Here is a 14,036-nt window from a genome sequence, read left to right on the forward strand (position 1 = left end):
GGGGCGCGTCCGGCGAGGCAGACGCGGACCAGCCGGGGAGGACGCCAGCGGTGGCCGGGGCAGACGGTGACGATCATAATGAAAGTTAGCACACGGCGCGTACTACGGGTCCGCCTGCTGTTCTGAAGACTGCACATTTTAACTCTTTTAATGTTCAGAACAGTCCATGATTGTTCGACTCGGTTTTCACACGGGAAACCGAGGTTAAAAACCTGCCAATGCACACAGACTAGTGGTTGGCAGCGTCAGGACTAAACTCAGGCGCTTTTGCTCCGGAATCCGTGCTCCTGACCACTATGGGTCTGTGTTCTTGCCTGGATTCCAGCCCCGCTCCCACCTGCCCTGACCGCAGCCCTCACTCCAGTTGGGCTCTCATTCCTGAGATATTTTAGGATTTCCGTGGTGCATTTTCTCCTGGTCTCTGTCTTTTGGGTTTCGTTGAGAGTTTCCCTCAGTCTCAGAGGTTTGTCCCGGTTCAATTGTGGACGCGTTTTGGGGTTTGACAGTTTTAATTAAAGAAAGTATTTTTTTGGACGGGTTAGCTGGAGTCGGGCGTTTCAAGGTGGAGCCCTCGTGACTGACGAGCCTCTTGTCTCTCTCTGTGTTGATCTTTTTAAAAGTATGTTTCTCAGAGGGTATTGGCCCGAAATCTTTTCGGAGGGCAGGATGTTACCTGCTAATGACAGGAGCTGAGCTCTCCTTCCCTTCTCTCCATCTGCCTCTGTGATTGTATCTCTTGTCTATCGTTTATCTTTTGTCCGTCGTTACCAACGTCGGCTGTCCATTTTGGTTGCTCCATTCTTCCCTCTTTATTTAAATTCTTGGATGAGGAACTTGCTCTTTGGCAAAGGGTAGTTTTGGCTGGTCAAAGGAGAGCCCTGCCTGCCAGGAATGCTAGACATTCTGGAGGCGTGGGGTGCTGGGCAGCTTCCTCTTTTTAAAGCGTGCTAGGTTCAAACTGTACAGAAATGAAGTGCATGTGTATTGCATGCTTTCCTTTAAAAATTGTTTACATAGTATTGATAAAACTGTTTCTCACATGTCCCTATTCTGTTTTTGTGGAGAGTGCTTTTTGAAACCATAGTTAAAGATTTAATCATCATTTCAGAATGAGCTCGTCTCATCTTTTTAGCATCTTTAAGTAGATTCTTGCCAAATCTGAAATTGTACTGAAATAGCAGATTTCTGAAATATCTGGCAATTTTTCCTCAAGAAGAAATGGTAAAATGGGAAATAGTAAGTATAGATATTTGGGGCAGTTTTACACTTCAATTAGAGAGCCTAAAATGAAACTACTGCCATAATGTGCATTTGGCAGGGGGTATGTGGGGCAGCAGACATTTGATTGACACAGGCTCCTGAAGTCGTGGGGGATAGGAAGTTTGTGTCTACATTTCTAATGCACACATTACTTAGATTTACAACATACGATGAAAGTGGTTTTGCACGGTGATTTTCTACTTGCTACAGAATTCTTTGAGAAGTGGATAATACATGTTTTTAATATTGTTGGTTTGAAGTTGAAAGAGATGCACCGGAATTAGTGTGTCACAAATATTTTGCACAACAGTCTATTTGCACAGTTCAAATTTCACTTGGAAGCTTTTTAGTAGGTTTCCACAGAGTCAGTTAAGTTTCTCCAATTGTTTCCAGTCCTGTATTTCTTGCTCACAATCCACTAATGTATTGTAGTGAAGCTACATCTTGTTCAAAAACAATTTCCCACAGTGAAGCACTGCTAGTAATAATGGCTTTTCTTTATGGTTCATCTTTATGATGAACCAGGCACTCTGCTAAGTACTTTGCATGCATCATTACCTAATTAAGTTGCCAGTTGCAGTCTGTTAGTAACTACATTTTATGTTACTGCCAACAAGAGAATATTCATTTTAGCACATGAGAAAATAGTGTGTATGATCTTGGAAAGTGTATATTGTCCCAGCTTCTCATTATCATAGTTCATTTATGAAAGCTTGGTTATTTTAAGCATTTTTTCAATTGTAATGTTTCTTTTTTTACTCTGGAATATGAAAAGTAGTAATATATAACAAAATCAGCACATTAATCATTATAATGCTGGCTAGAGGTAAGGTATCATTCTTTTTTATAAGAGGTGAAGAGTTCTTCCCCTTGCCATGTGTTTGATGATGTTGTTGTTGTTGTTTGTTTGTTGCAGATTTTTAAAGTCTTATTTAAAAATGTTCCAGCAGTTTTGAAACACTTTAAAAGTTTAGGTTACTATTTTATATGTAGTTACTTAAGTAAATTATTTCTGCTAAAATAGGTAAATTGTTTTAATGTCTTTAATTTTTGTAGCCATCTTTACCAGTGACAGTGACCAATTCTCTAATTTACTAAGCTTAAAAGCTGTCATAACTAAACAGAATGACTTTATTAGGTAAACTGCAAGAGTGATGTTTTGTTAGGCTAATAGGCATTTTGGTTAGTGATTTGTAAAAGAGCTGCCCAAACAAGGCACTTTGAATTTTTGTTTTGTTTTTGTTGATGGGAAAGAAGACTTAGATATAATAATAATGCTCAAAAATTGCCCTAGATTCATTTTAGAAATGATGCACACATTTAAGGATTAATGTTAGATAGTTTTGAAACTGGTTTAAATGTAGAAGTTAGATTTTCAGAAATAATTTGAGATTATCAAAAGGACAATGAATAAACTTTAAAAATTATAAAGTGTGGGGTCCCCAGTTTAATAATCAGGAGGAGCAATAATAGAAATCCAACTTTGATTTCAGTTTTATGTGATCTTCCCTCAGCTTCATATGCTTTTATTTTTGAAACATACCATTTTAGAGAGTTTTTAAAAATACATATATTTTCACTTTGAAACATTGCAACAACCCAGAGTTATTTTTGTTTCTATAAAAATTAATTGAAACTTTATTAAGTTTATAAGCCTATCTGCAGATAGTTCTAAGTAGTTCATTCCTCATATGCCAAGCAATCTGCTATGAGCAGAGAACACATGGTTAGCAAACGGACGTGGTCTTGATTTCCATGAGATTATAGTCTAGCTAGGAAGAGGTGATCTATTTGAACTGTGGTATAAGCAGTGATGAAAAGTAGAGGATACTATAGAACATCTCACAGGAGATTCTACTCTGGTTTGGTGGTAGTGGTTTTGTGGGGGATGGGGATGGTCCGGGAACATCTCTTTGAAGAGGTAAGCTTTGAGCTGAGATCAGAACGAGTTAACAAAGGAGAAGGAATATTCCCGACAAATAGAATTACTTATAGACAGGACCCTGAGCTGAACAGTTGGTGTTTTTCAAACTATAGGATCATGAGCTGTTACGTGTGTGAAACCAAGTTGGTGAGTTGCACCCAGCATTTTTAAAAATGAAATGGGATGGAATTTTAAAAACCTCACATACATCACATGAGCCTTACCCAGAAGCCGTGCCACACACAAATATGATACCCTTAACATGTATATTGGCTCATTATGTGAAATTATTTCCTGGTGAGTGTCATCATAAACAAATACTGTTGAAAGAATGAGAAGGAGGTATGTGTGGCAGGAGTGTTGAGAGCCAGCAGGTGTGTCTCCATATAACATTGCACAGGTAGGTAGGAGCTAGATCTCATGTTGAGCCTTATAAAGCATGATAGCTTCTCACTTGTCCTTTGGAAGGGTTTTCAGCAGAGAAACGACGTTATGAGATCTGTGTTTGAAATGTTCAGTCCATTTGTGATGAGACAAGAATGGTTGCAGATAGATCGTTGGGAAAGTAGTATAGTAGCTCAGAAAAGAAATGATGGTAATTCGCTAGTGTGGTAGCAGTAGAGAGAAGTGGATTGATTAGAGAACCCTGTAGATCAGAAAGAAAAATAAACTATGGAGTTGGGTGAGATATAGGAAGGAGTAAATGATACAATAAAATATCTTACATATGACTAGAAACGGATATTGCATAAAACTTTCTAGTGGGCCAAGCATAGTGGCTCATGCTTGTAATCCCAGCATTTAGGTAGGCTGATGTAGGAGGATCACTTGAGCCCAGAAGTTTGAGACCAGCCTGGGAAACATAGTGAAACTGTGTCTCTACAAAAGAAAAGTTTTTTCTTTTTAGCTAGCTAGATGTAGTGGTGTGTCCCTGGAGTCCCAGCTACATGGGTGGCTGGGGGTGGCAGATGGCTTGAGCCCAGGAGTTTGAGGCTGCAGTGAGCTATAATCACACCACTGCACTCCAACCTAGGTGACAGGGTGAGACCCAGACTCAACCCTTCCCCCCACCGCAAAAAAAAACCCAAAAAACTTTCTACTGTAAATTTTATAGAAGTCCTTAGTCATCTACCATTTTTAAAGTAGCCAAATATTCAAGACAAAATACTTGAAAAAAGTGTCAATAATAAAGTGTGAGTTAATTTAATTTCTCCAATTATTTCCTTTTTGATTTCCAGAGATACAAACAAGATTAGAACTTTTAACTCTGGAAAGGTAAAATGAGAGTGAAGAAGACAATAACTATGATTTTCTTGAGTTCCAGTTATGTGCCAATATTAGGCGTTTTAACATATGAAGTCTTATTTTGTGATCCCTTTTAATCCTCACACAAGCCTATAAATAAAATTGTCCTGGTCACCTATCTAGAAAATATTAGAGCCAGGATTCAAATCTAAATTTTTCTCATACCAAAAGATTACCTTTTTACTACCATCCTGAGATTATCAAAAATATTGCTCTGATAATCACACATTTATTTATTTAACCAGTCAGGGTATGTCAGATTAGTGGACACCCTTGTAACTTGTTTTCAACAAAGAAATATCCTTGATGAGACTTGGTAACCCAGAATGTGTCGTGTGTGTGTGTCTGTGTATATGTATGTATATGCATTATTAGGAAAAACCAACTGTAATTGAACTTTTATGTTCTCGACACTTCTGTATCATTGTGTCACGTAATCCCTACAATAATCTCCTGAGATAGGTGTTGTCAGGATGTTATTCCCATTTTATAAATGAGCATACTGAAGTAAAGAGATGAATAGATCATATGATAAGTGACAGAGGAGGATTTTAACAACAGGTCTTTCTTTTTTCAAACCCCATATCTCATCTTTATTTTTGAAGGTGATGTCATGGAAGGAGAATATGACCTTCTACTAAGTGATGTTTCAGAACAACTTTTACAATTAAATAAAATTCTGTACCCTAGGAATCAACAGGGAGTTATTAAGAGCATGGATTTTGACTTCAAGGCAGATACGGGTTTAAGTCCTAGTTCATTATCAGTTGAGAGCTTAGACAAAGTTTTAACTTCTAAACCTCAGGTTCCTCATTTGTGAAATATAAAGAACAGTGGTTTGCATGTCAGAGTTGTCAGAATTACTGGCACTTAATAAATGCAAACTGCTATTATCAATAATACAGTGAATGATGATTGGTTTTTAAAAATTTAAAAATAGGATACCAAGGTGGGCTGTTGTTGAAAATCTAGTGTAATATTTCCCTGGCTGATTTAGTATTTGTGTTTTTTTCTCTCTCCCCGCTTGTTTTTGTTTTGTTTCTTGCCCCCTTAAGGATTTCTGTTTTTCTGACTGTTACATGAAAGGATGATTGCTTACAAACAGAAAAAGACAAAGAAAAAACGTGCTTGGGCATCAGGCCAACTCTCTACTGATGTTACAGCTTCTGAAATGGGGCTCAAGTCCTTAAGTTCCAACTCTATTTTTGATCCGGATTACATCAAGGAGTTGGTGAATGATATCAGGAAGTTCTCCCACATGTTACTATATTTGAAAGAAGCCATATTTTCAGGTTTGTCACTTTTCTATTAGCATTCTTACTGGATAGTTCGTAAAATTTTAAATGCTGGCCTGCAGATAAGTTTGTACACGGTGGTAGGAATAGGGTATTCTGCTTTAGAGATTTTAGGGCTTTTTTCCCCAAATCTTTGATGGTTACAATGTAAACCATTTTATAATTAAATAATAGTATAATACATAATAGAAACTTTAGTGTGAGGGAATAAGAATACAAAAAAGAAAAATATCTTTGATTCCTGTGGTTGGGTCCATTTGACGTAGGAAAACTTGAGATCATTGGGATTTCAACCTTTTTGTTAATGGTAACATAGTGCATTGATTGGTCTTAAATAAGCAGACTAATGTTTATAATTTACGTTGTTGACACTGTTACCTAGTTCAGCTTTCCACATTTTAGATGAAGTTTTGGTATCTAAAATGACTGCGCTTAAGTGATTTTTTTTTTTTTTTTTTTACAAAAATCAGACTTAATTCTGTTTTGCTGATCTGTAACATCTTGAATTAAGGGCTAATCACAGAATTATCTGTCTAGTTAGAAATGGATAATGGAGCATTAGACTCTGTTCTCCTAAAGTAAAAGGTTGTTTATCTCTGACTCGTTCTCAGTACCTGTCTTTCAATGTTTAGCACCTCTTAGGTCTAAATTTGATGACAGTGATAATTAATAGTTACAAAAACAGCTCCTATTCTTTTGTGATAAATGGCAGTTTCATTTCCATATTCATGGTGGTATGTCTAGATATAAAAATGAAGATTCTCAGTGTTACTTATATGAGACCTCCTGGGGCTTTATAGAAATTTGTAAGATTTCAATAAATAGTTCTATGTATGTATGTAAGTTAAATACTTATTTTCTGATGGACATTTTGAAAAACTAAAATTGTATCTTGTGCTTGTACTAAATTTAAGAGTTTATTTCTAATCTGTTATTTTCAGGTTGAAATGCCCAAAATGACTGGAATTAAAGCCTCAAAGTTTTAGTATTTGAGTTTTCCTTAAAACAGCAATCACATAAGTGATTCTTTTGAGACTGTATAAATATTATTAGAAAAGTTGTTCATATTCCCATTCATTTTAATAGCTTCATTTTGAAGTCTGATTGTGGATGATTAAATGACAGTGAAGTTACCTAAAGTTATTGTGGAAAGATACCCTGAGTACATTAAGTATTACAATGGTAGCAAATTTGCCAAAATGATTAATTTCCCATTTATTTAAAGAAGCATAGCTTTGTAATAACAATTTGTTCTCAACTAGTTTGATTTTTTAAATTTACAAACAAAATTTATACTTCTTGATACACAGTTCATTAACTGGGTTAATTTTTAAGGTGAAATTTAAAATGATGTATTAGTTGACAAGTCATTTACTTTGATTTAAGGTATAAAACCGTATTTTATTTAATACACCAATTTAAATGCATTTTTATTCACATAAATAAGATTTCTAGTTAGGATTTCTATTTGTTTTTAGTTATTTTTCTTAAGAGATTTATATCTCTTAAAAAATCTTCATTTTATGTAATTATCCTTGTGTCACAGATTTAAAATGATAGTAATTTAAAACAAGTTGGACTACTTCTTATCTCCAAAAAACATTTTTATAGGAGTTTTAAATTGTGAGCAGACACTTCAGAGAATACTGAAGGATGGGGACTGAAAGTTGATCCTAAGTGAGAAAAGAAAAAAATAAGATACAGAAAGAGACTACCCCTTGAGGTAAAAGGATATGTATGGAAATATATTCACTGAAATTTAATTTTAAGAATTCATAAGGACATTATCAAAAAGTTTGCAATTTATGGTCAACAAATTAATTACAAAATGGATAAACTCTTTTTTTGATAACCAACGCAGTAATATGCAATGGCCAGAGGATGTTCATTATTTACCTTTGGGTTGATTTTAATGCTTAGTCTTCAATCAGAATTAAAAGGATATATGTATGCCACGTCAGGATGAATTTTGAATATAACAAGAATTTGGTTTTTTTGGTCTTTGAAATACTGTTATCAAAATCTATAAATAAACAAGTTAATTTGAGTTGATGGAACCTTTTTGTTTTATAAACATAAATGTACCTCATTATAAAAGATAAGTAAAATGCTACATAATATTGTGCGTGTTTTTAATTTTGATGATTTTCAGCTTCTTTAGAATATCAGACTATTCCTTATTTACTTAACAAAAGTATTACAAAGATCTCGTGAAATGTAATCTTCAGGAAAGGTAAAATGTTTAAAATGCTCTAACTATTTAAGATGGTATTATTACATGTATCCCTATAGTCATGAGCCCTGCTTTTCATCTCTGGGTGTTGAGAAATATCCCTGGACTTCTTTTCTGTGGTTATCACTGCAATGTTGAACTGTGGCCAGACAGCAAAGAGCTGTTTCATTCACTGTTTTTCTTTTGAAGTGGAAGAGCCTTGTCAGTAATTTCTCAGTAACCCTCCCAATATTTTGTGTATTGCCTCCTTAAGAGGAAGATGCCATATTTTTGGCATTGTTTATTACCTTTTAATTCACATTTGTTAATTGTTAAGCCAAAAAGGCAGCTCTTAAGAATAAAGAATGTAGATATACAATTAAATCATCTTTTGGTTTAATCAGAATACCATTTTCTCTGTAATAACTTTTATCTGTTAATACCTTTATTACTAACTGCAGCAGTAATGTGCAGTCACTTAACTTTTACCACAGATGTTTAATCATAGGTTGAGGCTAGTCTTAGATAAACAGCTTCATGATTGGTTTATGGCTACATTTTACCTTCTCCAAGTAGTTAGAAATGATGTATAACTGTATATGGTGCTTTTCATTTTACAGAGTACTTTGTCATACAGACAAGTTTAATCACCCAGTCCCCTCAAAGGCAGGTACCTTTAGCTCTGTTTCACAGATGAGATGTATGTATAACTTATGTCATTTCATCAATGTCTTATTGCTGATAAATAATGGCCAGGTTATACGATTTGGTTAAATTGGTAGTAAAGGATGGCAGCAAAAGCTCTGAAAAGAGAATCAGAATCTAGGTTCTAGGCTTAGTTCTACTGACTAGCTTTGGAATATGGCTTAATTCATTTAATTTTTTGTTAAGAATGAGGCACTTGTGCCAGATGTTATCAGTTTTACGAATCTGCAATTCAAAATTTGATTAGAGTTGGAGATTATTATGCATTGTTCTGAATGTTGGCAGTTTAGACCTAAGAAGACAGCTCAGTATTTGTTTTCAAATTATATGAAAACAAATTAATGAAAATTTCCTGAGAATATGAAGCTCATATTGTAATCGTCATTGAGGAACTGATTAGAAAAAATGTAAATGTCTGCCAAAGAGCTCTGTACTCCCAACAGGGTTAAGATATGTGTATGGTTTATCTCTAATTTTCAAATTTACAAATATAAATAGCTTAATGTGGAAGATTAGAGGACTGAAAATATTCTATTCTTGCTGGGGTAAGTTAAGTGACAGAGTTTGGTAATTCTCTTTCCACTACTTAACCACCAGGAGGAGGTTACCTTGTAGCCTTATACAACTAGCAGATGTGGAATTTGAAGTTTTAGATCTCTGTCCAGTGTCATTAAGATACATTAGGAATAATTGCGGAGTAAATGTTCTATCTTATATGAAAATGCTGAAGGCACTCAGTTATGCATATGCATGTTGTGTTTAATTATAACACTGTAGATTAATATATGTGCAGTATAAGTACCAATTCAGGTTTATGGTTTCCTCCCCGTGGAATAATGTGTTCTAAATTCTAAATAACAGACTCATATAAGTGCTTTTCAAGTTTATATAATAATTTTAAAGTCTGTCATTGTAACATACCTCCCCATTTTCGTGTGGAATAGCATTCAAGGAAGCTCAAAATCTGAGAATATGGAAAATGTAAAGGCTTTTTAATTGGGCTAGAAAGAATAGTATAAAATATCTAATTGTTCTGCTACTCAGTGCTTGGAAATATTAACTGCCATTTAAAAATATATTTGAGGGAAAATAAATAGTCTAATAATTTCTTACAGCTTTTTTATTATATAGTACTATTTTAAAATGGATTTTTTGGTTTGTGACTATCGTGCCTTTTGTTTCTTTTTTCTTTTTTTTGGCTTGGTTTTTAAATAGGCTGGAAAGGAAGATAAAAATGTAAGACCAATTTCAGATGAACTAGTCAAGTTCTCTTATTTATTTATTTATTTATTTTATTTATTTTTTTTGAGACAGAGTCTCGCTCTGTCGCCCAGGCTGGAGTGCAGTGGCATGATCTCTGCTCACTGCAAGCTCTGCCTCCTGGGTTCACACCGTTCTCCTGCCTCAGCCTCCCGAGTAGCTGGGACTACAGGCGCCCGCCACCACGCCCAGCTAAGTTTTTGTATTTTTAGTAGAGACGAGGTTTCACCTTGTTAGCCAGGATGGTCTTAATCTCCTGATCTCGTGATCTGCCCCCCTCGGCCTCCCAAAGTGCTAGGATTTCTCGTGAGCCACCATGCCTGGCCAAGTTCTCTTATTTTTAAAAGATGCTTTCTAATTTAAGAGTGTATCACCTTTATATTATTAAAAAAATAATAACACTGACCTCATAAGTGATAGCTTCTGATGAATTGTTTTTACAGGACTATAGTCAGAAGTAGTATGTTAACTTTCTAAAACAAATTTTATTGAACAGTTAGGTTGAATAAAAAGTTTTTATTGAATTTTTTATTAAATGAGAAGTTTAATACCATTAAATAATATATTCTATTATGAGAGGTTCTGCATAAATTTACAAAGTCTTCATTGAAATCCTGTCTTGTGGGTTAACTCAGTTCTTTTCCCAGGGAGAATATACAGGAGGATGTGTAAATTTTTTTTTCAGACAAATTGCATTGTTACTTTTACCACTAATGACTCTTATGTAACTTTACAGTGTGCCAGAAATTTTGTGAAATATTAGACACATGAAGCTGCCAGCCTCAGATGTGTACTGCTCTATATTACCCTAGAAATAAATCTTTTTAGAAGTGATTTCTAATGGATATCACTTAGAAGTTAATGTGAATGTTAATAGATCATTGTTTAGTGACTAGAAGGTATGAAATGAATCTTTGAGAAACGAAGTATGAAGTACAAATAGCTCATTTACACCTGTGCCAGTTCTCAGTGCATTAGATTCCTCTTCTGCATTTGCCTAGAATGGTTTATATCATTTAACAATGTTTATAGTAGTAACTAGCATATTCACTGGAAGTTAAAGCCTGGTAAATTGCAGATCGCAGAGTACTTGTCATTAAGCTTAGCTTCTTCAACCATGTGCCAATATATCATAGTGATTAGGAGCTCAAATTCTAGACCCAGGATACCTGAGGTGGAATCCTCATTCTGCCATTTGCTAGTCGTTTGTAGCCCTGGGCAAGTTATTTATCTTCTTCCTTTATGCTTGTTTCCGTGTCTATTAAAAGGAGATAATGGGGGTTTTGTGACGATTAAATGAGTTTATGTGTGTAAAACTCTTAGAATAAGCATTTTCAAATGTCAGTTGTTACTATTTTCATAATCCCCGGTAGCTGAATAAAGTAAGTTGCTGTTTCTCGGGCTTCACTTTCATCCTGTAACTTCAAAAGTCATCACAGCAAAAGGAGTTTCCTAGTGATAAGTTCTGAAACATTTTTTCTCCTTATTTTCATTGCTTTCCCTAAAGAGGTTAAGCTGAATTAACAAGATTGATTTTCAAATTATTGTCAGGTTTTTTTTTTTAATGAAAGAAAACATCATGTTTTTTTCATTTATTTACTTAAGCATTTCCATGCAGTATTGGCAATACAAACACTGTGGTATTTTGTTAATGCATGAGAACAAAAAGTGGAGCTGGCTAATCTGTCTTCACTTGATAAGTGGAATGAAGCAGAAAATAAATGACTCAGATGGGTGAAATAGTAAATTAAAATTCAGATTACTGTATTACAGAGTGAGTAGATAAGCAAACATTGGGATACAGAAGTTTTACTATTCTGGACAACTAGTATTAAGACTTTAGTTGAATTTTATTATATTGACATCTATAATAACTTTGTAGTATAAATTAAATTTCACTACATTTACAATGTGAACACTATGGCATTTGAAAATTATCTTGTATTTAGTTATATGACTCAATTAGGTACTATAACTTGAGAGGTGTAGAAATTTTTAATAAAACATATCCTGAATGACTTTCTTTTTCAGATAATTCACCAATTTAGATTTTACGCAGAAAATGAAATTGAAACTTAAATGTAATGTCTTTTCTTCCTTAGTCAAAATACTGTGGGATCTAGCTATAAATGTATTTGTTATTGAACATGATTGTATGTGAGGCAAACCAATTTTCAAAGGTAATTTGAATGGCTTACAGAATTACTAGTAGTAATTGCCATTTATGTATATTAAGACTATAAAGTAGCTTTATTTCTATTTATTTGATATTCACAACAACCTTGTAGGTAAAACAGGTATTATCAATTGTGTTTTTACTGAGGATGAATCTGAGATCAGAGAGGCTAAGAGTTTTGTATGTGTTCTTTTCAAGGAAGAAGCTGATCAAGGGTTGGAACCCAGGTTTCTCTATCTAAATCTATTGTTTTTTACTGCATCAAGCAGCCACTTTCTTCAGTTTTGGTAAAAATGGAATTTTCTTTAAACCATTTATGGCACAACTAGTTGAGGGCTTGCTGATTTATGAAGTTCCAACTGAAATATTATTAGGACATGCTCATGACCTCGTAGTTTACCCTTCTGCCCAAATATATAGGAAAGTTTATGAACCTTTGTGATTAGCATTTTCTTTATTTAGTCATCATGTTCATTTCTGTTTATTTATGGGCTTCAGAAGGGTATTTAATTTCAGGAATTGGAATTCTTTATAGTACAACTGAAGGAGCTTCTGAAACTTCTTACTAAAATAATTCTGACGCCATTTTTTAGTATGTTAGTTGGGGACAACTTCAAGATCTGTTTATTAGGGCTACCCTGTAGGAAAAAAAGGAATTGTAAGTTTGTAGATCATTTGTGCAGCCACCAATTAGTAGAGTGTTTTGCAGTTGCAGTGATTTTTTTTTCTTTTACTTTTCTTGAAATCCAGGGACAGATTGGATACAGTGATTTTTAAGAAAAACTATAGCAGGGACTCCCAGGACCTTTTTACGCTGTTAAAAAAAAATTACTGAAGATCCTAAAGAGTTTTTATGTGGGTTGTATCTATTAGAAATTAAAACTGAGAAAGTTGAAAAGCATTTAATAATTTTAGAAATATATGGATTTCTACATGTTTAATTTCCTTGATTCTGAGAAGACCACAGTATTACTTTGGTTTATGTAGGCATTTAAGCCATTAGTATTTTGTAGTTTTTGCCCAACACTAATTTTGAATATTGATGGTTGTTGTTGGCACTCTGAAAATCAAGCTCTTTTGGCCTGAGATTTAATGTTTCCTAAGTGTATTAATACCTGAAAATTTTATTGTAAAACATTAGAACACAGGATAGAAATAACTTTTTCTAAGACTAACATTTATTAGGTTTCAAAAAGAGGGCAGTGTAACTCTCTGTGATGAGAATCTCTCCACCTTGGTTTTGGTTAAGTCAGCAGAAGTACTAGCATACACCAGCTTTAGTTAGTTATATATGTGCCAAATAAGAGATTTGGCTGTACAAAACTGGGGAAAAAATAGCGTATCAGGAAGGTTCCATAGGCTGGGCGCAGTGGCTCATGCCTGTAATCCCAGCACTTTGGGAGGCCAAGGCCGGTGGATCACCTGAGGTCAGGAGTTCGAGACCAGCCTGACCAACATAGTGAAACTTTGTCTCTACTAAATACAAAAAAAATCAGGCGGGTGTGGTGGCAGGCACCAGTAATCCCAGCTACTTGGGAGGGTGAGGCAGAATAATTGCTTGAACCTGGGAGGCGGAGGTTGCATTGAGCCAAGATTGCGTCGTGGCACTCTAGCCCAGGCAACAGAGCGAGACTTCAACTAAAAAAACAAAATAAAAGACAAAAAAAAAAAAAGGAAAGTTTTATGATTTTTTTACACCTATTCAAATTATATTATTTTCCCAGAAGTTTCCTTTATTTCATATCTACTAGATTTCATTTCAGAGCTAACCTATATCATTAACCTATTTCTACTGCTGCATAAAATATTACGTTGGTGCAAAAGTAATTGAGGTTTTGGCTATGTATACATATATATAATTTTTTTTAGTGACCAAATCCGCGATTACTTACTTTTCCA

General features: G+C 34.6%; 1 protein-coding gene across 2 annotated transcripts in view; it reads left to right on the forward strand.

Moving 5' to 3' along the window:
- ARHGAP29 (Rho GTPase activating protein 29) overlaps positions 1-14,036 on the forward strand; it is a 95,868-nt gene that overhangs the window by 10,448 nt on the left and 71,384 nt on the right. For both annotated transcript variants that reach the window (XM_011991507.1, XM_011991508.1), the window contains exon 2: positions 5,545-5,781. In XM_011991507.1, coding sequence (XP_011846897.1) covers positions 5,577-5,781 — 205 coding nt within the window. In that variant the 5' untranslated portion in view covers positions 5,545-5,576. The remainder of the gene's footprint in view (positions 1-5,544; positions 5,782-14,036) is intronic.

This window comes from Mandrillus leucophaeus, unplaced genomic scaffold (genome assembly GCF_000951045.1).
Source record: "Mandrillus leucophaeus isolate KB7577 unplaced genomic scaffold, Mleu.le_1.0 Scaffold397, whole genome shotgun sequence".
Lineage (NCBI taxonomy): Eukaryota > Metazoa > Chordata > Mammalia > Primates > Cercopithecidae > Mandrillus > Mandrillus leucophaeus.